This window comes from Pecten maximus, chromosome 13 (assembly GCF_902652985.1).
Source record: "Pecten maximus chromosome 13, xPecMax1.1, whole genome shotgun sequence".
Lineage (NCBI taxonomy): Eukaryota > Metazoa > Mollusca > Bivalvia > Pectinida > Pectinidae > Pecten > Pecten maximus.
This window is the reverse complement of record NC_047027.1, coordinates 36,317,396-36,343,067: the sequence shown is the minus strand read 5'-3', so window position 1 is coordinate 36,343,067 and position 25,672 is coordinate 36,317,396. Positions and strand designations below refer to the sequence as shown.

Sequence of the window (25,672 nt, the reverse complement as noted above, 5' to 3'; positions counted from 1 at the left end):
AGAGCTGATATATCAATATAAACTTTTAAATAGCATTTAATGGAACTGAACACTTAACTATTTATTATGATTTGTACATACCTTACTATTATATCATTGTGTATATATATATATATTGTATGTTGAGTCCAGTATAGAGGTCAATCAATCCTGATCTGGAAATAAACTTAACTATACTTAACTTAGTGCATTCATTCATTCATTCATTCATTGTTATCAATTAATTAGTAATCACTAGAATCATGATCCTATTAGGCATTTTAAATTCACTCTGCTGTTCATTAATTCTGGAAAACTCTTTCCACTACGTAATTATTCAGGAAAACACTCCAAATTTATCCATTCATTCTGTAATTCATTCTGTAATTCATTCATTCATCCAACACTTCATTCACTCTATGTCAGAAGAGTAATTTTAGAAAAGCTCTATCTAAGTGTTTATTTAATGATTATTCTATACTGCTACTCATTGTTCAAACTCTGGTTTTTTAGGAGTCAATAGAGAACTGTTCTAAATGTTTACAGGTAAAATTTTGATATGACCTTTATATCTTTAATTAGAGATATATGTAAATTCATTTTGACAATTAACTAAAGGAGTCAATTACTGTTCTAAATTGACACAGATCAGACACTGAGTGTCATATGTCATTATATCTATATTTCGTATGTAATCTCATGAGATATGTGGCTAGTGACATATATACATTGTACATAAGTATCTCTGTTGTGACTCAATTGAGATCAATATATCCAGAGCATAATTTTTGTTTTTGTTGTTTTTTTTGTTTTTTTTTTTTAAATATATTATTTTTGGTTTTACTTATATGCTCTCTTATGGTTTGTTTTGTAAATGCTACTTGCTATTACATAGTCAAATCATAGTTAATACCAAATATTGATATAATCATGATCTACATGTAGTATCTAATTTCCTCGCTTTTTATCATGTATCGATAAAGTGCTCTGAGTTGACTATTACGCTTTATACATACATGTATGTAGAAATATGATCTGTCCATATCTATTAATGATTAATAAGCTTAACCTATCATCGAATATATAATATATCCAATTCTATTAAAATCTCTACTAAACTTTTATAGTGAATTTAATAGCATGATTCCAAATAATTATTAGTCCATTGATTGAAGAAATCTGATTTTCTGTTCCTATTTGAACTTGTAATTTTTTTTTTAGTAACTTATCACTCAAAATCGATGATTTAATTTATTGGTACTACTTAATATGATATAATTTCATTAATAATATGAAATGTAAATTTCTCATGATTGAATTTTTTTTTTACTCTTAATTTTGGCCCTGAATGATGTAGGATAGTATTAATGTTATATACTTTCTTAGTTGTTTACTTTGGTTCAAGTTACATATGGCATCATTGGTGTTACATGTGTGTATATACTTATATTATAGATTTTGTTTTGATTGTTTATTATTTGTTTTCTGCCTTTATGGTGCTAATTACATATCCAAGTAGATGTATTAGCTCGGGTAAGTATATTATTATTCTGTTTCTCCCTCAGGAATTTGTTGTTTATATTATATTTATACAAACTAAGTTTCAGTGTGTATGGTTTTTGTATGAATGTGTGAGAAATCAATCACTCAGTGGTTCTACTTTCTTGTTTCTTGATAATGACATATTTTTCAAATGTATTCTTTTGTCTCTTATATTAAGAGCAGGTGATGTACAGGTAAACCCGGGTCCTTATTGTCAAGATAAATATGAATCAAGCAATATTTCAATTCTTCATCTTAATGTCCGTTCTTTGCGTAACAAACTTGAAGTTATTGAAAGTGAATTTTTTGAAAATGACATTCTCTGTTTTACTGAAACTCATTTAGAGGATTCTGTTAATGATAATGATCTCAAATTGGAGTCACATCCTACCTTCTTTAGAAATGATAGGAAAGACAGACAAGGGGGAGGTGTTATGATATATACTAAAGATAATGTTCATGCTACAAGAAAATTTGATTTTGAATCAGTTGATCTTGAAAGTATTGTCATAGAAATTAGATCATCTAACAAAAGTTTCTTCTCTGTTGTATTTATAGACCTCCTAATGCAGATGTTGCTTACTGGAATAAATTTGATAAATTAATTGATACACTAACCAATGTTAACTGTAATTTGATTATTACAGGCGATATAAACCAAGATATGCTTTCTCTTTCTCCTAATTCACATCTTGCAAGAATCTTAAGTAAATATCAGCTTCAAAGTATTATTCAATGTCCTACAAGAATCACTAATACATCAGCAACTGGTATTGACATATTCTATGTTAATAATCCCAACGTAGTACAGAGTTCGGAAGTGTTCTCATCCCTATGTAGTGACCACTGTCCTATTGTTATGAATCTATGTTTTAAAGTGTTAAAAGTAAAATCATTTGTAAAAGAAATTTTTAAATTTAGTGAAGCAAGTTGGAGTGAAATAAATAGAGGTCTTCTAGCAATTGATTGGAACACATTAATTGAATCTAATGATAATGTGAATGAGATAAATAGTATACTTATAAATCAAATAAACTTGCTTACTGAAAAGTATATTCCATGTAAAAGAATAAGAATAAAACCTAATGATAAACCATGGATGACAAATGAAATTAGAACCCAGTTAAGGAAAAAGAATAGATTACATAAAAGGGCTAAACATACTAATAAAGTCAATGATTGGTATAAATTTAGAACATTAAGAAATACTGTAATTGACCTTATTAGAAAAGCTAAAGATACACATCTTACTAAACTTCAAAACTCTCTTGCAGATAAGACTGTACCACCTAGTACGTGGTGGAATATTGCTAAGTCTTTATGTGGTCTCTCCAAGAAAAATGAAACTTCTCATCCTCTTAAAGTTGGTAACGATATTTTGATTCATCCATTGGACAAAGCAGAAGCTATTAATAATGTTTTTACTTCTATTTCTAATTCTGTTGAAGATACTAACAATGTTCATAATTATAACATGGAGTTACCTCCCCTTAGTCATACCAAACTTGGTACAGTCACAATATCAGATCAAGATATCATTGATCAAATCCAGTTGATAAATGAGAGTAAACCTCCTGGACCTGATAATGTTTCTCCTAAAATAATAAAAAATCTTCTTCCATCAATAATTTTACCTCTCAAAATTCTATTTAACAAAACCGTTAATTCTGGTACAATTCCAACAGCCTGGAAGTCTGCTCATGTTAAAGCTCTATACAAAGGTAAAGGTGCCATTGATGATCCAAATAATTATAGACCAATTGCAATTACATCTATTTTAAGTAAAATATTAGAAAAAATAATCTTTAAATATGTCTTTAATTATGTAACGAAACATCATATTATCAGTGAGCACCAATCTGGATTTCAACCTAGAGACTCTACTGTCAATCAATTAATATTAATATATAATGTAATTATGGATAATATAGATAAAGGTAAGGATATAAGATTAGTATTTTGTGATATCAGTAAGGCCTTTGACAGAGTCTGGCATCAGGGTCTTTTATATAAGTTAAAAAAATATGGCATATCTGGGAATTTGTACAAATGGTTTGAAAGTTATCTTACGGATAGAAAACAAAGAGTTATCTTTGAAGGTTATAGCTCCACATTTAAACATATAAATGCTGGAGTTCCACAGGGATCGGTACTCGGACCGTTTTTATTCTTGCTTTTTATTAATGATATAACTAATGAAATTAATACAAATATAAAATTATTTGCTGATGATACTTCTCTCTATGTTATTGTTGATGATGATGTTGGAACTCCTACTGCTGAGTTAAATGATGACCTTGAGTCTATTAATAATTGGGCTAAGAAATGGAAAATTGATTTTAATCCTAATAAAACAGTTGCACTAACAGTAAGTAAAAAAAATAGGATACATCCTCCTTTATTTTTTGATGATCAATTAATTCAACAACATTCATTCCATAAACATTTGGGACTTATATTTAATTCAAAAGGTACTTGGGGGATCATATTAATGATATTTACAATAAAGCATGTAAAAGACTAAATCTATTGCGTATGATAAAGCATAAGGTGGATAGAAAAACACTTATGACATTATACTGTTCATTTGTCAGACCTAGTTTGGAATATTCAGATTCTATTTGGGATAATTGTACTATTGGTGAATCTAAATTATTAGAATCTGTTCAGATTGATGCAATGAAAATTATCACTGGTTTAAGAAGTGGCACTTCTCATTATAAACTATATAAAGAAACTGGTTTGGAAAAATTAGAATCAAGGCGTCATAAGCATAAATTAATTTTAATGTATAAAATCATAAATCACATGACCCCTGACTATCTGTTTAATATCATTGAACCATTTATAAATCATCAGCAAAATACTCATAACCTGCGTCGTCATAGATTTTTCAATATACCAAGATCAAGAACCATTATCTATGACAGGAGTTTCTTTCCAAGCACTATGCAGGCATGGAATAATCTTGATCCTTCACTAACCAAGGCTGTAAGTCTAAGTTCCTTCAAAAACAATCTTAATCGAACATTAGCAAATCCTAATAATGATACTATATCTACTAAATTTAAATACTGTATACCTCGTAAATTAAATATTATCTTGTGTCAATTAAGAAATAATGCAAGTGACTTGAACCATCATATGATAGATTTATAGATCATCTTATCCCTGATTCAAGTTGTACCTGTGGCTCACCTAGTGAAAATAATGATCATTTCTTCTTTACTTGTCCTAATTTCTCTAATTCTAGGTATTTAATTAATGAAATTAATGACCGTATTGGTTATTTGAATTCAATCGTATTAACTTTAGGTGACAATACACTATCGGATGATATCAATGAATTTATCTTAACTACTGTACAACATTATATAAATAGTACAAAAAGATTTTAGTAATTATGTTGAATAAAAATGTATTAGTACAGTCTGATAGTATAAATAAGATTACAAGTTATACAAGTAGTATTCACTGAGGCCGAGTACACGAGTACACATCTTTAGATGTATTGTGTGTGAGTGATTGAGAGTGAGTGTGTGTGTACAAGGATGTATACATGTGTGTGTCATGTACATGTAGGATGTAGGTATGCAAGTCTGTATCATAACGAGTACATGTTTATAGAATCGATTTTAAATTATCATTCTACTTTGAATATCTTTGTAATATAATCACTATCACTTACATTCTTTCAACTATTTCTTTATATATATATATATATATATATATGTATATATATATACTTCACTGTCTATATTTACTAATTCACTTTACTCTGTATATATGTGGTACCTTTGGAGAGGACTTATATAGGCTTGCCTGTTGTCCAATCCATTTGTTTTATTGCAATAAAATTTGTTGAAATGAAATCGTAGTTCGTTAATTTATTTCACCAGTAGTTTTACATTATAACCACCAGCATTAAAACTATGCCGTTTATCTTTTTTAAAGATATTTCTTGTTTAAATACTGTTGTCTTAATAAAACTACATGAACTTATATATCTGAAGTTTGTGTATATATTTGCCAGTGAACCTGGGTATAATATTTAAAGGTGTCGGCTTGGGGTGGAAATCCGCTCCTTTTACACCAGTAACTCTCACCCTGATAATTTCCGCTTTTTCGTCTGTAGTCCTATGTTATTCTAATTTTAGTGGGAGTGTATACATAATTATATATTTTTAAATCTAAAGACAAATTACTCTTTATTCCGGTATATAATGACAATTGTTTATTCTCGTAAACAGTATAGTGCAGAGAATATGATTACAAACACACTATTAATAGTAATGCATGGTAAAACAAATTATGACTTAATTATCTCCTTTATATCAATAATAAATTTAGCCAATGAAATAAGTAACATTTAAGTGCATATTATATAATATTAATTACTCAGCTAACATCCCAAAAACCCATTTTCCTTAGGGACGCGGTTCCCAAAAAACGGTAGCTGATTAGCAGAATTGGTTGTGACAGTCCTAAAACTAGCTATCTGGTAAGATTTTTTCCTTATCTATTTTTGAAGTTGACAATATTTCTTTTTTTTCTTTTTCAATGAGATGACTATATATTAACAATTCAATATATTGTTAAAAGTACATATTATAAACTGGTAAACCAATCAGTAACTTATCATTTGTACAATTTTGAAATCAAATGTTAAAAGAAATCGTCAATTTAGGACAAGATATTATTCAAATCAAACACATACACGTGTACACGTATCCACAGCATTTGAAGGACACTGTGCATTGTTCAACACAGGGATATCTGTCTTATGTCTATTTGTAATTGAGTATTTTCGTTCTTCTGTCCGGGTGTCCGACCCAGAGGGTACCGTCCTCGTGTAGACTGATACACACTGGTACACTTCCATCGGATGTATAAACAGTCCTCATACAGCGTCCAGTATTCCCGTCAATCAGTAGTACCGACTTGGTGACATATTCCGTTACGAGGATATCACCAGCTCCATCAAAACAAACATCAGACGGGTAAAACTTTGATGACTGACTGGAACTTCTGTTTGATGTGGCTGTACCAATGTCTTTACAGCGAAACTTCAGGTTTAGGTGTTTATCCATCACGATGACGTGAGGCTGTTTGTCTGGTGTCTTACCAGCGATGTAGTCATCATAACCTACACCATCATTATCAACAGCAGCTACATCCCCGGTCAGAGAACTAGACACCGTGTGATGAGGGTTTACTGCCACCTGTCGACAAGGACCGCCCGCTCCAGCTGACACTGCCCGGCCGTCTGTAGTGTACAGTTGTATTCCTCCCAACATCCCCACCACCACCCTGTCATCACTAGTGATACACAGAGAATATGGTGTGTTGTTAACGTTAAAGCGTGTAACGACGTCACCACCTGTCGTGATTTCCCGGATACTTCGGTCATCCCACACACAGAACCACACCCTACCCGTGGTCGGGGATACGGAGATCGAACTGACTTTGACCTTACACTTGATTGTCTCCTTTACACTGCCTTTTAAGTCAACCCGGTACACACTTTCATCTTCCCAGTACGATAACCATGCCTCGTCACCAGTTAGACATGTACGACATATAGTGTAAGAAAACGACGTCGTAAACTCGGACAGAACCACAGGTGTCGGAATCGGTTTGTACGACTGATCTTCTCCGTCGACTAGTACCTTACCAAGCATGCGTTCCAGAAGTTCGGTGGAGATGGTCCCGGGTTTGAACTCCACTGTCTGCAAACGTCGAGGAGAGGGAGGGTCAATTGAGGTATTCCTGATTTCCCGCGCTAATGTAGTGACGTCAACAGTTGTACCGGATGTCAGTACCTGCTGGCATCTGTCCAGTTTTGGCTCCAGGTCTTCCCTCAGATGTTTGGTTAGAGCAGTTCTGTTTTTCTCAGAAACACTTCTATTCAGTTTCTCTAGCTCGGTACACATCTTCACTAACAACTCAATGGCATTATCGATGGTGTCTTTCATCTGTTTCCCCTGACGTTTAATGTCACTGATAACTTTCTGATATCCTCCACCGTTTGTTTCACTTTTACGAATATCCTCCTTGATTTTAGGAATGTCGGTTTTGGAAAGCTTGTCAACATACTGCTGTATTTCCCGTTTCTGGTCCGCCACGTAATCAGTCAGTTTACCAAACTTATGACCGTAGTGACTCTCTGTAACACAGTCCATACAAATCAACTCGTCCTCACACGATTTACACACATAAACAAACCCCATCCCTTTATGGCGGGGACACCCAGGAACTGGTGTCTGGGCCGCCATGTCGACAAGGTTAGCTGCTGTTTGTCAATATGGCGGCGATACTTCTCGGAATTTGAGATAGTCTTCCGGGTAAAGGACAGCATATGTTCTATTTTTAGTTACAGGCGTGTATTATATAAATGGTGTATCAATGTAACTGGATCAAATAGATTTAAATAAACAGAAACGGGTGTCGTAATGTCGCCTTGGGTATACGTCGTGTTAAGTCACTATATATCCCCATCTTTAATTTGTCAACACATCTGTATGGACTATTTGTATAGTTTTATATCTGAAGGTCGTTTTCCGGGACGGTACGTTCTATTTTAAGTTACAGGTTTGGATTTTAAATTTAGAATACGACAACATTACTGACAGTTAACGGTGCCTGACTTGAATGGGTTAACTATTAAAAAAGAACCACAGACAACTGTGGTGGATTGACTAATGTCCCTAAACATTTGTTACAGAAATATGAAAAATTCGCGTTGTGTCAGGAGGTCAGAACACAAGTGTGTATGTGTTGACTTGCGGAAGGGGTTCGACGCTCAGCAGGCAAAGGTTTTTCTATCAATATTATTTTTTTATACCAAACTATATACCAACAGTCAACTGTTATAATTCACGATCTCTTTCTTATTTATCTAAATGTAATTGTCGAATTTCATCACAAAAATAAAAATAAAACCTGTGTAAACTAGAAATGAATTAAATAAATACATTAAAATATATCTAGTGGTGTTATCTCTGCTGAAAAAGCTAAAATGATAAACGAAATCTGTATTTCTGGGCCGAGAGTGTGATAAGTACATGCTGATAGTGATGGCCGCTAGTGAGAGAGGTAATTGAACTTAAATACATCATACTGGCATCTAAAAATATGGAGGTGGAGGAAAACGAGCCGCATCCTAGTACAGGTATGATTATGTTTATTTTGCTTCCTTTCTATTGTTTTTGAAGACTAAATGTCAAAAGTTAAAGGATTGACAGTTATGCATGTTCCCAGACTTTTGAATTATAACTTAAATTGGAGTGTTTTGCCATAATAATTGAAATATCCAGGTGAGCGATACTTTAAAATCGCCAGCTATTAAACAAACCTGATCCACTTTAACTCTGAAAAATATTTTTTGTTCATTATTCTACTAATACATTGATTATCGTGACAACGGTTTTGTTTAGGTTCCATATCGTCCGTATCCCGCTGGATGGTTTTATATAAAGATTCAAATGACCAGTGCAATGCATTTTTTTATATTTGCCAAATGAACCCCGATTTTTCGGCATAGCCGTATAATTTTCTTTTGGCCCGGATATGACGCGACAGGTGGCGTTACTGGTCAAGATAAAGTATGTGATTTGTCAATGTAGCGGTAAGTGCAAAATACAGATATGCAGTTAAAAACGAAACAAAGTTAAGATTGAATGCAAGCTGATCATGAATAAGTGGATGTATCTTTTCAAATGACACATTTATAAAATTATATTCCTGATTCACGATTCAAACTGATATAATTTTGTTTTCTGTACTGAAACACATTAGTTCGTTCATTTATATTCCACCAGCATTTTTATATTATAACCACCAGCATTAAAACTATGCCGTTTATCTTTTTTAAAGATATTTCTTGTTTTGCTTAGAAGATATGTTGTCGGGGCTAGAAATATAGAATTCTGGAATATAGACAGTTATTGTAATAAAAGTCATTTGTGTGGGTGTCTTTTGTAGCAGTTATTGGTTTGGAATGTAAAAGGATTCCAGGAGGACAGGTTATTTTGAGCTTCTGAAGAGTTAAAATATCCAGACTGCAGCAACGAAATTTGGTGAAGAGCAAGTTGAACAAAAATAAAAAAAAAAAAATAAAAAAAAAAAAACAAAAAAAACCGGCATGTCAGCACTTATCCTTCGTCACGATGATACTAAGATAAGAAACAAACTTACTTGTATACTAGTTCATAGATGTAGATTATCTTATATTGCTTGCCTTTGCCAATTGTAATCACTGATAGGAAATTCTATGATTGGTTATTTGAAATTCTCGTGCCAATCAGCGTTGATATCACAAATGTGTTACACTCAAGTTTAATTTACAGCGTGGATACTGGCAGATTCAGAACAACTCAACATTTAAAACAAAGTATGTATATAATCGGTACAGATGTTTATTTTGATAGAAATTTACATTAGACTTTGAGGTATAAATATTTTCTCTTCAACATTACTCATATATCGACAAGTATATCTTCATCAACATCAATCCACTTTGGCTGTCATGATAGCGAAATTCTACGGAAGCTACATGTATATTGACCGAGACAAAACACAGTACAGACGCAATACGTTAGCACAGTGCTATCCCTATTCATCAATACAAGTTGAAGGTCGCAATTAGCATACGGGGTACTTGCACCTTTAAGTTGTATACACAGGGGCTTGACACGATTTTATAAATGATAGTCCATATATATATATATACATTGTATGTGTTATAGTGACAATAATACATATATACAATTTATAAAACCGTGCCAAGCCCCTGTGGTCATATATATTTCCGTACGTTCTGATTTATGTATCCCAGTGTAGCTGTAGTAAAGGAAACAAATTATCGCCTGAAAAGTCCTATGCAAATTATTTTAGCGTTTTCTGCTTAATTATGATTGCAGTAATTGTAGTTTAACTACATTGGTTTCTATGGTACGAAAGCCGGTTGGGACTATTTTCGTAGAGGAAAATAATATCTTTTACGCGTTATATCGCGAAACTTTCGCGTAATAACTAGCGCGTTATATCGCAAAACTTTCGCGTAATAACGCGAAACTAACGCGTTATTACGCGAAATTAACGCGTTATTACGCGAAACTAACGCGTTATATCACGAATATATATATATAGATATAAGAAGTATCTGCTACATTTGAAGAGTATCGACATGAGGCACGACAGTTCAGTGAGATTTTATTTTGAGCTTGGCCTATCCCGTAATAACGCGAAAAAATATTATTTTCTTCTACGAAAATGGTCCTAACCGGCGTTCGTACTATGGCAATTATTGGCGGTGCGCTAATTCTTTGTTTTATGAATCTGTTTTAATTGAGTTTTGCGCTAAAATTTTAGCGTGTTAAATTAAGTATATCTACAGTATGTCTAGGGATAAAGTTTAATTGTGGGAATATATAGAGCATGCATATGTATCTGCAGATATACCAATATCACCTTTATAGGGGTCGCGGTGGCCGAGTGATTAAGGTGTCCCGACACTTTGTCACTAGCCCTCCACCTCAGGGTTGCAAGTTCGAAACCCAGTTGCCAGGTTCTGACCGTAGGGCGGTGGTTTTTCTCCGGGTACTCTTGCTTTCCTCCACCTTCAAAACCTGGCACGCCCTTAAATGACCCTGGCTGTTAATAGGACGTTAAACAAAATCACCTTTACACTCAGCTACTCTATTCATAAGAAGAACTAATTGAAAACAAAAGCAAAGCCATACGCATGGCCCTTAACAGAGACTTGTATATACAAGTCTCTGCCCTAAATAGATAGAGACGATTCGAATTAAGTCGATTATATGGATAGTCAATAAACACAACCAAAAACCAATCCAGAAGTCGTAAAGCAATTTTCAGTTTCAATACGGAGAACGATGGAAGCTCCTCTAAGAAATATTTCTAATTTTCTTGGCAACAAGTTGTTGTATTCTTAAATCGTCACAAGCTTTAGTCATCAGATCCTTTCGGAACGCCTTTCCGTGAGATTTGTCCATGTTCTCAAGCCTAGATGTTTTCTTCTGCATTCCACAATAGTCTTGAAAGGTCATCCAATTATCTTATTGTCCGAACAGTACCAGTCGATTTTCTCGTTGTCTATTGAACATGTTTTTACTATAACTTGTTCCCATGTCATGCCATGGGTGGTTACAATGTCGCATACCTCATGCAAAACGTCTTGTAAATTCGGCTTACAGAAATCACAAAATTATATTCTATTCGGTTTACACAAAGGTTTAGCTGGTGCTTCAATGTGTTTTGTCTTCTGATAAATACCACAATACAGTCGAGTGTCTGACATCAATTTGGCGTTGTTACTACTCTTAACAAGACCGTTTGTCGGAAACTGCCGAGCCAAAGTCTCCTTACTCTCTGAGGGACTGAGAGGTGATGTCATCTTCCCATTCGGATCATCCTCGGGTTGGCTGTAAGAAAAAACCCGGGGAGTTCCGGATGGTCATCTTCCTAGACATGAATAGCCCGAGTTTCCTCTGGCCCCGACACCATGTATGGTGTAGGGGCCTACACCAGACATGGTGTCAGGGCCAGAGGACTCGGGCTAAGACATGGACAGCTCACCTGACAAGTATGTGACTATGTAGGTATATCGAGGCATTCCTCACAGAAGGAATGTAAACACGGAAGTGACCTCGGTTGTAGGCAAATATGACATTCGGGAAGACGGTAGGCTGATAAATTAATGTTATCATTGTTCATTTCACTCTCATGTTGAGGTCCATCTACCACCATCCCCCCCCCCCCCCCCCCCCCAGAAGTTCGGGCGTTGCTTGATCTTAAAATGTAAGCACGTTGTCTCATTGCTAAATTAATCTATTATATAACGATGATATGGCCCATTATTTTAAAAGAATTTTTTTTCACTATTGAATCAGCCTGTTATCATTTATTTGATACACTTTCGATAAACTTTCTGAAATTGGTGTATTTTTATGATCATCAAAATGCAGTTGTATTGATGAAATTATTAGTATTCAACAGAGCTCTTTACAAAAATCCGTTACAGAATTACAAAATTCCGTTTTTACAGAATTACAAAAATCCGTTACAGAATTAAAAAAAAAAAAAAAAAAAAAAAAATCCGTTACCGAATTCCTGTGCGTGCAAAGCATCCCTGGGAACTCATTCCTCCGTGGGAACTCATTCCTCCATGGGAACTCATTCTTCCGTGGGAACTCATTCCTCCGTGGGAACTCATTCCTCCGTGGGAACTCATTCGTCCGTGGGAACTCATTCCTCCGTGGGAACTCATTCCTCCGTGGGAACTCATTCCTCACTGAGAACTCATTCCTCCGTGGGAACTCATTCCTCCGTGGGCTCCGTGGGAACTCATTCCTCCGTGGGAACTCATTCCTCCGTGGGAACTCATTCCTCCCTGAGAACTCATTCCTCCGTGGGAACTCATTCCTCCCTGAGAACTCATTCCTCCGTGGGAACTCATTCCTCCGTGGGAACTCATCCCTCCGTGGGAACTCATTCCTCCGTGGGAACTCATTCCTCCCTGAGAACTCATTCCTCCGTGGGAACTCATTCCTCCGTGGGAACTCATTCCTCCGTGGGAACTCATTCCTCCGTGGGAACTCATTCCTCCGTGGGCTCCGTGGGAACTCATTCCTCCGTGGGAACTCATTCCTCCGTGGGAACTCATTCCTCCCTGAGAACTCATTCCTCCGTGGGAACTCATTCCTCCGTGGGAACTCATTCCTCCGTGGGAACTCATTCCTCCGTGGGAACTCATTCCTCCGTGGGAACTCATTCCTCCGTGGGAACTCATTCCTCCGTGGGCTCCGTGGGAACTCATTCCTCCGTGAGAACTCATTCCTCCGTGGGAACTCATTCCTCCCTGAGAACTCATTCCTCCGTGGGAACTCATTCCTCCCTGAGAACTCATTCCTCCGTTGGAACTCATTCCTCCGTGGGCTCCGTGGGAACTCATTCCTCCGTGGGAACTCATTCCTCCGTGGGAACTCATTCCTCACTGAGAACTCATTCCTCCGTGGGAACTCATTCCTCCGTGGGAACTCATTCCTCCCTGGGAACTCATTAGGTACACCGTAATAATTTGTGCACTCCTGAATGTTTTACTGATCTTATGCCATTTTAAGGAATTTATTTACTTTGAAAAGACTGTGGTTGCGTTAAAGTTCCACTGAATGATGTAGAATTAATTTTCTAAAGCTCACTTGAATTGGCATAGTATGATTAAGTTTAATCCTTAGATCGTCATGTTTCTTGATAAGCCACATCGCGGGGGTGGGGGTGGGGGGTGGGGGGGGGGGGGGGGGGGGGGGGGGGGGGGGCACGTGACCTTTAAAAGATATGGGAACACTAAAAGTCCAATAGATAATGGCGGACGAAGGTGCCAGTTCGCGGTAAGTTTGATGCTTTTAAACTTTTTAACTGTATCGATATCAACAATTTAATAAGTGCACGGGACTCGTAACGCTTAATACTCAATGGATATGCACAAAAGACATCACTATATGCTGTAGTTATTGCGAACACTAATACACAATTCTTCTACATCATTTCTCAAGAAATTGTGTAGAAGTGTTTGATTGATAAATTACAAATTATATCCATACAATGGTCTTTCAAAAATTTTGTCAAAATATTCTGTAACAGCACGATTCAAATTAACAACAACACACCCGGCTACATCATAAGCCTTACAATTTACCTACAGTCTGATGTTATGAAAACCCGTACATGTATTTGATATCGTAAGACTAACGATAAAACTAAGGAACACGTGTATATATATTGTTGTCACATGACCACTTTGTTATTGTTATATGACGAAATGCTACAAAGTACAAAGATCTTTTTCCTTTAAATGCAATACCAGTATGGAAACCACAACTTCAAAGAAGAACTCTGATACACAGAAAATGACGAGTACATCACATTGATAAAACACCATTTTATTTAAAGAGACAAACAGTCCTGTCATACAAGTTGATTGGACGATTCATTCCAGACCGAGGCCGGGAGACATGCGCAGAGATTTAGGTACACTTCCATGGCTCGAAATCTGAAAGATTGGCAATGGGGAGTAGGGTTCTGTACCCACTGAAGGGCCTGTATCTGGTTGACAATCCAGACATCCTGTTAGGGAGATACAATATGTGATTATGAAGGTGAACGAAATACTCCGAACGGACTTACAAAATCTAGAATGTTACATAACTTGACCAGATTTATGCATTTTTCCGTTATCTTCCTCACTTCAACCACTACCATTCACACCAAACCAACACACACAATGAGATTCACGGTAAAACAATTGATTGAATGATTTAAGTTATTCATTTGATTAAAGTCCCAATAGAAACGAAATGTCAAAAAGTCTAATTCAAAATCGACGTAATAAAGGAAAAAATGAACAACGTTAAGATTCAAATAATACAGGCTACAGAAAAATATGCTTGAAAAAAAACCAAGATATTTTGAAAGGATGTCAGTGAAATGCGTGAATTAGTGTTACGAAAGATGTAGTAACTGGATAAAAGATTGACAAAAACACAGAGAGCACCTTTGTTTATGACTAATAAGAGAAACAAATCGTCAGTTTTGCGCACAATTAACGTTAATCCTTCCCTAATAACACTCACGTCAAACGCCGCCCTGACGTACTCCACAAACTCTATCAGTCCTTCCCTAATAACATTCACGTCAAACGCCGCCCTGACGTACTCCACAAACTCTATCAGTCCTTCCCTAATAACACTCACGTCAAACGCCGACCTGACGTACTCCACAAACTCTATCAGTCCTTCCCTAATAACACTCACGTCAAACGCCGCCCTGACGTACTCCACAAACTCTATCAGTCCTTCCCTAATAACACTCACGTCAAACGCCGCCCTGACGTACTCCACAAACTCTATCAGTCCTTCCCTAATAACACTCACGTCAAACGCCGCCCTACGTATTCCACAAACTCTATCGGTTCCTCCCTCATAAAACTTACGTCAAACGCCGCCCTGACCTACTCCACAAACTCTATCAGTCCTTCCCTAATAACACTCACGTCAAACGCCGCCCTGACGTACTCCACAAACTCTATCAGTCCTTCTAGTTTGAAGTCCGTCTTCATCCAAACGGGGTCTACAACTACTGTGTAAGGGGCTCGGTTTCCATCGAAGTGTTTGACGAAGCTGTAACCAAGACATTTTATTAATGAAAAGGATATCGAAAGTCGTAAACAAAGGCCTTTTCCTTTAACTCAATATAATATTGCTCCAACAATTTTATTTTTAGAAATTCCATGAACCATCCGCGTTAACTGTTTCTTCAGATTTAAGAATCTGTATAACATTTTAAAATTGTGTAAACCAATGATTTGATAAATCAAAGGCGCTGACATATTAATACTGCCTAAGTGACAACATGACAACAAACCATTGGCCCCCCATTTCAAGATGATGAGAGCCTCGATCTCAACCAACCACCGGTCATAATAGTAACAAGTGATGTATCTATAACTGTGGATGAGAGTCTCTCAACCTACCACCGGTCAGAGTAGTAACAAGTGATATCTCTATAACTGTGGACGTTAGTCTCTCAACCTACCACCGGTCAGAGTAGTAACAAATGATATCTCTATAACTGTGGACGTTAGTCTCTCAATCTACCACCTCTCGGAGTAGTAACAAGTGATATCTCTATAACTGTGGACGAGAGTCTCTCAATCTACCACCGGTCAGAGTAGTAACAAATGATTCCTCTATAACTGTGGACGAGAGTCTCTCAACCTACCACCGGTCAGAGTAGTAACAAGTGATTCCTCTATAACTGTGGACGAGAGTTTCTCAATCTACCACCTCTCGGAGTAGTAACAAGTGATATCTCTATAACTGTGGACGAGAGTCTCTCAATCTACCACCGGTCAGAGTAGTAACAAATGATTCCTCTATAACTGTGGACGAGAGTCTCTCAACCTACCACCGGTCAGAGTAGTAACAAGTGATTCCTCTATAACTGTGTACGAGAGTCTCTCAACCTACCGCCGGTCATAGTAGTAACAAGTGATATCTCTATAACTGTAGACGAGAGTCTCAACCTACCAACGGTCATAATAGTAACTAGTGATATCTCTATAACTGTTGACGAGGGGCTCTCATCCTTCCACCGGTCAGAGTAGTAACTAATGATATATCTATAACTGTGGACGAGAGTCTCTCAATCTACCACCTCTCAGAGTAGTAACCAGTGATATCTCTATAACTGTGAACGAGAGTCTCTCAACCTACCACCGGTCAGAGTAGTAACAAGTGATATCTCTATAACTGTTGACGAGGGGCTCTCATCCTTCCACCGGTCAGAGTAGTAACTAATGATATCTCTATAACTGTGGACGTTAGTCTCTCAACCTACCACCGGTCATAATAGACAGCCATACCATTCCACGTGCTACAACTTTGAATATTTCGGAGAACTTTAATAACAGATGGTGGATCAGCGATTATCAAACAGACACTCTCCACCCAAATCAAAGTTTACGATTCAACTGGGTGGTGGCGTAGATCGGTACCATGCAAACATGCCAAAAATAGAACATGGCCACAATCATCACCAAACGACACCGGAAAGGAGAATGTACTCGGAGGAGACTCGGACAGCATCATAAAGATAACATTCATTTGGACACTAGAAGGAAAACGAAAGAGACGAAGACGGAAAATCACCTTTGCGACGAAGAAAGGAGGCTGAAATCAAAGCTTCAAAAATTATCCGGCATCAGACAGATAGAGAGACGTCGTTACTGTTCTACATACCAAAGACTTTACCAGCAGTAAGTACATGTAATATAAATGTTTTCTGGGCGTAGTGTTTAATGTATTCAACTATCATGTTTACGCGATTTAGCGCTGTAAGACGTGTTCCAGACCGGAACAGGGCTACATCGAGTATAAGAATACTGCTATACTTCGGTGCATCTATTCCTTTAACACGGTGGGGAATCACGTGGTCTGATGATGGATTACCCCGGGCTGTTCCGTCTAATGTGATTACATATGTGTATAAACAACGACCAATCACTGCCGTGCTTCCAAATGGTGACGTATGCTCAATCGAAGTCTGGTTGCTGTAGTCGGACCAAGTGGTTGAGTAAAGTCGACTAGACATGCACTTTGTAACTTCTTGTTTCTCTACACATGCGCATTACATGTAACCGAAGTGAGTTCGATTCTACTATAGATAGGGCAAATTTGTTGCAAATAAACTGGTTCAGGTTTGGGTTTATGGTTTAAACCTGGTTTTCAAAACGGTTTGTAAACTAAAACTGGTTTGCTCTTGAGAAACAAATGCGAAATTCTAGTTTTCAATATGGTGTCTTTGGGAGAAAAAGCTTCAGAGCAGTATTTGAAACGTTAATACCTCCTGAACGCACAAAAATCCCCCGAATCCCAAATTATGTTGAAGACATACTTCCACAATGCAATGACAGGGAAACGCATGCAGTTCTAGCAGACTTTCTTTCAAACACAAGGGAAAACTGTCATACTAATGGGAAAACAATTATTAATATTTATAATTTATATTTTATTTGTCCAGTCAAATGGCACTACAAGCCATAGCTGGCAAGTTTGGAGCACGTAACGCACTTCAAGAGCACATTCTGCATGTGTGTTGACAACATTCGCCATCTTGTTTTCAGAAACGAAACCTTCCAAACCACAACCGGTGGTGGTTTGAATGGTTTAATAAACTAGTTTAGGTTTATCAGAAACAAATGAATGAACCGGTTTCAGTTTAAATGTGGTTTGAAACTGGTTTACTCAACAAATGGAAAGTTTACAGAACCGGTTCGAAACTAAAACTGGTTTTAGGAGAACAAATTCGCCCTTAGATTATAGCCACTATGGTAGACGCGCTCTAAGAAGGCCGATATGTACGAATTCAAAATGGCGGCCACCAGTGCAGAAAGCATAAATGAGGTAAGACACTGAAAATACTCAATAAATAGGCTTTTCATCGTTGCGAACATATGCTTTACTATAATCTAGGCATACCCATACCTCATGTGTGCTGGAACAGTCCATAATTTTTTTTCCATAACATTCTTACTGAGGTTTCGAATTAATCACCCCGATTTGAAACTTTGGTCAGAATGTTAAAGAAAACTACGGACTGTTCCAACACAAATTATGTACATATATGTATATAGTATAAAGCATATGCTTACAATTATGAAAGGCCTATGAAATGAGTATTTGCACTGGTGGCCGCCATTTTGGGTTCGTATCTTCAGACCACGTGATTCCCTATCGCATTTTTAAGGTAGCCGCTATATGGCATGCGTGATGACCTACTTGTTGTAGAGGATGTCAAAAGCATCTTTCTTCGTCATTACATTGGTACAACTTTGGGGTGTGGCACATTTTTGACCATTAAAATCCAACTCTGGGATCAGCACCTGCCAGCGACCTGAAAGCAGAGTAGACATTTTAATACTAGTTCGAACTACTGTTTGTGCGTGTAACTATGGAGCGAATTGACGAATCTAAAAGAAACAGCTAAAGGGGCATCACGGTAAAAACGTTAATTGTTATCATTGCTCGTGGTTTAAACACTTTCAGATACGATTTTATGCTATCCCGATTTTTCAATCTCGAGTTCGACATCTGTCGGAGAACCCCTCTCAAATTATCGCTTATAACATCACGTGGTAGTTTCGAACGCGACGTTTCATTTGAAAAAAAAAGAACACGTGAGCAAAGTCGACAAGGCATTGCGCATTGTAACTTCTTATTTCTCTACACATGCGCATTACATGAAACCAACGTTGAGTGTGTCTCTGAGACACATCACGTAAATGCCCGTATTTTGACATCATTTTGGTAATGGTTTTACGAGATGTTATTTGAATTACTCAGATTCTCTGATCTCGGGAATATTTGATTACAAACTTTGCCAAATGATTATCCGCTTGGAATTCGCCCACCGCGCCTTCGATTGACATTTTTTTCTACAGATGCTACATCTCCGACATTGGATACTTCAGGTCGATTAAAATAAGAATAGGCTACGGCCAATGTAATTAAAATTAGACTTGTTATTTCCGCTCCTCTACAATACTCTATGAAACACTTCAATACTAGGACCGATCTTGTATTGCAGTGTATCGTAGAGTATCGTAGAGGAGTGGAAATTACAAGTCTAATTTTAATTAGATTGAGGCTACTGCACATATTTAGATAACAGCTGTTTGAGCGAATTTAAAAATATATACGGAATACTGATTTAGAAATTGATTCTGGAACATTTTCATTCCAGCCACTGTACCGACCTGGAAACTTTAAATCCACAGCTTGTCCACCTGTACAGGTAAACGTCCCGTAGTCGTAATCATAGGTAAATGGCCACTTGAGTGTGCTCTGCGAAGCGTACTCCGCCGTCGAACAGCTGGCGTCGTACAACAGGTTCTGGTTGGAAATTCCTGTAGCGACGGCAATGACATTTATAAACAATTAATCGTAAATTAAAATCAAATCATTTCTTTTTTCATTTCTCATTAACATTTAAGTGTAGAAAATGCATATACATGTATATACTAATGGGAGACAATACTACATGGTGAAGCAGGTTTGGTTTATTTTGTTTAACGTCCTATTACCAACCAGGGTCATTTAAGGACGTATCAGGTTTTGGAGGTGGAGGAAAGCCAGAGAAAGCCGGAGAAAAACCACTGACCAACGGTCAGTACCAGGCAACTGCCCCACATGGTTTTCGAACTCGCAACCCAAAGGTGGAGATATTAGTATTGTGAATTAATTATTTCGTAAATTTCTGTAATAAATTAAGTCTATGGTACCAATTTAAATGGTGAAACATGATTGAATAATCAATGAAATAAAAATGTATTTTGTGTCTTTTGCAATAAAATATGTACAACGATTTTCGCTTACTGTTGAGTGAAGGCTGCTGGTGAAACATAATTGAATTTGTCGCCAATTTCTCTTAAATTACATATACTACTGCAAGTTCTACTTTTACAAGGTAAAGTAAAAACATTTCATTTCATGTCTTATCGATAACGATTAAAAACTTATCTTTTTGTTAATTTTGTTTTTGATGACGTGGACTATGTACAATTAAATGAAAATCCCAATCCAAGGCCTATACATTCACTAAATTCGCCCGTGTAATAATTTTTTGGCATATATCACTCTGATATATTCTTGAGCGATTTCCAATGACTGCGGCACTAAAAATATCGATTGTGACGTCAAAGTTTTGACAGTGAGATTACGGCGCATTCGTTGAAAAATACGCAAAAATGACTGTCTCCTTTTAATTTTGTCTTTCACATTTTGCCTCTAAACTAATGAAGCTTTTGTACTTGTGTGCTAAAAAGTATTTACTGTATGCATTTTCATATTATGCGTGATTTTATAGAATTGGTCTAAAATTTTCATTATTTTCTCCAGGGAACTTCTCGTAAACCAAATGGCGATAACTCGATCTGGTTTAGCAAAATCAAGGGGGATAACTCTTGCAGTCTTGTACGGAACACGGGAAGAGACTACATACCTATGAACATGTCGGCTCCCCCTGCGGCCAGCTGAGGGGCGCGGTAACCATATATATCCTTTTCGTCCACTGGTGAACTTATAATCTTGTCTTTCACGGCTTCAAAATAAATTTACAATACACATTTCAGGAACTGTAATGACACTTACAAATACATTAGCCACATGAATGAATGGTTTTGTACCTAAATAAAACACTGCAATATTGTATTAAAATATTAGAGGTTTAAAATGAGTTTATACAACATTTTGATAATTGTTTAATATTGATTATTATATTTTCAAATGTAAATATATGTATTTATATGTATAACAAAATAATTTCTCATTAACTATAATAGGCCCTCGGCGAATTAATTATCGGCCGAGGGAATAGTTTTTACAACATAACGATTTTTGTTGTTGTTTATACCCACTATATTTGTGTAACTGTTCCGTGTTCTATGTCTATATGTGATCTTATGTAATTTACCTGTGTCTTGACAAAGGAGCAAAATTCGACACTTTACTTGTCTGTACTGTCGTTATTACTTCTTGACAATCATATATAGATATATAACATGTATAATTAATACCATTGAAGAAGGACAACAATGACTCGTGCCCTGACCGGGCCTCGAACTCACTATCTCCGACACCTAATCGCCTAGCCAGAAATACCCTCAGCTTAAACCATTGTGCCATATCCACGTTGTTAAAAGAGAACGTTTCAATGATGCAGTGATGGTCGGACTGATAAAAAACAGTGACGAATCGTCCATTAGATGATATGGATACCTAGATCGCAATGTTTAATACTTTGTACATGGATTTACTACATTAATCCGACACAGTACAACTACGAGTATCGTCGAATACCCACAGTCGCTTGGGCAACACTACCGGCTGCACGGAACTCCGATAGGAAATTTAAATCTTTACCTTCTGATCAACAACGCAAATATATATACATTCTGTGAGAAAATGGCTTGTGTCCAAGTTGAATGGGTAATTATAGAAAATAATAATTAACGAGGATCGACGATAAACTATTTGTCCTGTACATACATATGCTATTTTCCGTCTGAAAGTTTTGGGGTACATCAACTCCAGATTGATCCAAGAACGCGCAGTGTTCACATTGTTTTATATTCCGCTGTGACTTATTCAATTTTTGTGTGTGTGTGTTTTTTGTGTGTTTTTTTTGTTGTTGTTATTTTTTTTTATTATATTTATGTTTGTGTATCATTGCGATCAAGGTTTTCATATCATCTAGTAGCAGTTTTGTTAACTGCAGGTATTTTTGGCAATTTGGTACCAAGCATCGTTGATTGTACTAAATCTATCAACACACTTTTATTCTAATGGTATTGAATTTTAACTAATAGTTGTTCATTGATATAAGAAAACTTAAGGTGAAAATTTCATTTAAAATTAAAACCAAATTGACGTTTTCAATCATTTCGATCTTAAAGAAGTTTTGGTCACTCTCTGATACGTTACATTTCATCAAATCTATCCATTCAGTCGATGTTTTCGGAAGTGTGCCGTCAAGGGAGCTAACTCCAATCTCAAAGTTCCTTTCAGCGAACGATTTCACCAAGGCATAGTTAGTATTGAGATCCTGGATATAAAACGTTCCTGTACAGCTACATCCATTTGGATTGGAGATCGCCTCAAATATCTGGGAAGAGGAAAAACGACATTTATATTATAATGCATAATGAAACAAAAACAGTAAAACATGCAATGGCTGCCTGCATCCGGTAAAGGATTTTTCAAAATAACTTCCTTCATACTTTAAACATTTAGTTTTATTTATAATTAATTCATTTTGTGGAACTCATGTATTTGGGCCTCGTTGGAACCTGGAAGACACACGCAACAATTATCCCCTTAAGAGTTCGTTTCAACACCGTCTTCGTACCACATACGGGTCATAACTATCCTTGAAAGAACAACCGGTGTACATTAGCTTGTAACTCTTCATTAGCGACTGGACAACTACATCGCTTATATTTACAACGTTACCAGCAGTGACAGCTTACAATTAAGCTGTATGATTAACGTGATGTTATACCTTTCCCAACTGTGTTCATTTTTACTTGTAGAAAGTGTAAAAGGAGAGGGGAAAATGTAGCGGCCAGACCGGGATTCGAACCCAAGACCTCCGAACACTAGCCGGATGCTCTACCAATTGAGCTACCTGGTCACCGATGATCGACCCAGTCCAGTTCCGCTACACACCTCCCTCCTTTTTTCCAAGTCTTCGCCCTCGAAGACACACGAGACCCTTATACCACCACCGTGGGTATTTTAGTTGAGCGCCAATTTTGTAACAGGAGAGGAGAAAATGTAGCGACCAGACCTGGGTTCAAACCCGGGACCTCCTAACACTAGCCGGATGCTCTACCAATTGAGCTACCTGGTCACCGATTATCGACCCAGTCCAGTCCCGCTACAAAAGTAATATCACTACATCGCTTACCTACAGTACCTTTCAAAGTATATTCGATTCCTCAATATCGCGAATTTCGTGAAAAAAAACCCAGCCCAGACTTTTAATAGATGAGTTTGATTGACAACATTGCAGTTATGGTCGATACTTTGCCCCATTAGGAAATATTCTATTGTTTTGGGCTAAAATCCATAATTGTCACCAACTTGGTTATTGCTTTGAGGCAGTGACAATCCAGGATTTGACCTAGATTTGATCTAGATTATAAAGTCAACATTTGACCTGGATTACAAAGTCAGGGTTTGACCTAGATTACAAAGTCAGCAGTCTACCTGGATTAAAAAGTCGGGACTTGACCTGGATTACAAAGTCAGGGTTTGACCTAGATTACAAAGTCAGCATTTTACCTAAATTACAAAGTCAGCATTTTACTCAGATTACAAAGGCGCCATTTGACTTAGATTACAAACTCAGCATTTGTCCTAGATAACAAAGTCAGCATTTGACCTAGATCACAAACTCAGCATTTGACCTAGATAGCAGAGTCTGATATCGTCGATGAAGTGGAAAAGATTAGACTTTCTGGATACCTTGTACTATATATACTCTTTCAAACTTTACCAAACAAATCAATATTCTGTTCCCATATGGCTCTTGTTCCAACGATCTCGAGTATGGATCGTGGTTATTATCAGGATAAATTTATGATCAATAAAATTGAAGAAGCTTTTTTTTCTTTTTTTCTTTTGTTTCTGAAGTTTCAGTCCTCAACTGGACACCTAAAGTAATACACATAAAAATATATGCCGACAGTAGGAATGGTAGCTTGTAATATGATCCCCCGTTTATATTCAGATCACTGTGTGCTCCTTGGATATTGATATATACGAATTTAATAGACATCTTTAAACGAACCCTTTCTAGTTTTCAGTCTCGGTTATGTCATGCATACCTAAAAATTGATAATGGCGGAATATACAATGATTTGTGTGGAATATAGGTGGCATATATACTCATTTGTTTTTAAAAACACATTTGAAAACCACCTTAAAAATACATTGACTAAGTTTTTGTTTTTGAAAATACATTTGAAAACCACCTCAAAAATACCATGACAAAGTATTTTTTCAGTGTTCGGCCTTATACATTTTCAACGTGCCCCCTCCCGCGCCCCACCCGACTCTTTGAGGTCAGGATTTGGAACGTCTCCCTAGCCCATTTTGGTGGTTAAAGCACTCGGAACCTTTTAAACGGGACATAATTGTATGTAATACTCGGAACTCATCTTTTGTTTATATATAGTTTAGCGCAAGTGATTGAAGACCGTCCTTTGGAGTTCATGCGCCTTGTCCGTCTGTTAAACAATTCTCGGTCTAAACCAAGCACACGGCCATGTAATGTATGTCAGAGAAATTCATTTACGAATCTGTAACGGAGGTTACCTCCCTTACCTGGTTATAGAGAGGTTCGTACTCGCTATTCAGAGTGTAGTCCATAGTGATGGTGACAATCTGTGGAGTTTCCTGTGCTGTGAGTCCTCCCGGAATTTCCGTATCGGAGAAACACCGGCAATCCGGGAGCAAGCATGATTCCTTTACACAAGGTTCCTGTGCCAAACTGAGGCCTATACAGACCATTAAGGTTACCAGGAACACCATTTTGTCTCCGAATTCTCCGTGTGACTGGCAGGACGAGTCGTGTGGGGATGTCACGGGTCCGTATGACAGCCGGGGTATTGTCGAGGGTCGGAGTCTACCTTATCTAACATTGCGACACTTCACTTCTGTTGCCCGGCTTTTATCAGCTTTAGTTACTCAAGTATCTTGTCATATCATATTTTATTTGAAGTCGAAATAAATCTGGTATGAGATTGGATTTACGCGGCAACTGTAATGTGACATTTGAAGAAACCACATCACAATTAGGACAAAATGGCAATAGTCAATCATAGTATTCCGTTCAATAAAAGATAAAACAAGATTACAATTGAAATATTACGATAGTCTGCAAATAGTCCGATAGGATGCGATTATCAAAACCCCGATATACGTTATCCTGCAATGCATTTGCTATATTTATATTTTCGCTACAAGTTTCTATACACCACCAGAAGATATATATATTGCTTTCATAGGGC

The 25,672-nt window shown here is 36.9% G+C and overlaps 1 protein-coding gene across 2 annotated transcripts in view; it reads right to left on the bottom strand.

Moving 5' to 3' along the window:
• The window catches only part of LOC117341107, a 40,791-nt gene extending 15,513 nt beyond the window's left edge, over positions 1-25,278 (bottom strand). Inside the window, exons 1-7 of one of the 2 annotated variants that reach the window (XM_033902941.1) lie at positions 24,987-25,278; positions 22,581-22,761; positions 21,100-21,198; positions 19,856-20,005; positions 18,879-18,993; positions 15,593-15,719; positions 14,463-14,667 (exon numbers count right to left, since the gene is read on the bottom strand). In XM_033902941.1, the coding sequence (XP_033758832.1) occupies positions 14,509-14,667; positions 15,593-15,719; positions 18,879-18,993; positions 19,856-20,005; positions 21,100-21,198; positions 22,581-22,761; positions 24,987-25,193 (1,038 nt within the window). In that variant the 5' untranslated portion in view covers positions 25,194-25,278 and the 3' untranslated portion in view covers positions 14,463-14,508. Of the gene's footprint in view, positions 1-14,462; positions 14,668-15,592; positions 15,720-18,878; positions 18,994-19,855; positions 20,006-21,099; positions 21,199-22,580; positions 22,762-24,986 lie in introns of those variants that run through there. The other variant, XM_033902942.1, reaches the window with a different exon arrangement.
• Between the last annotated feature and the right edge of the window lie 394 nt (positions 25,279-25,672).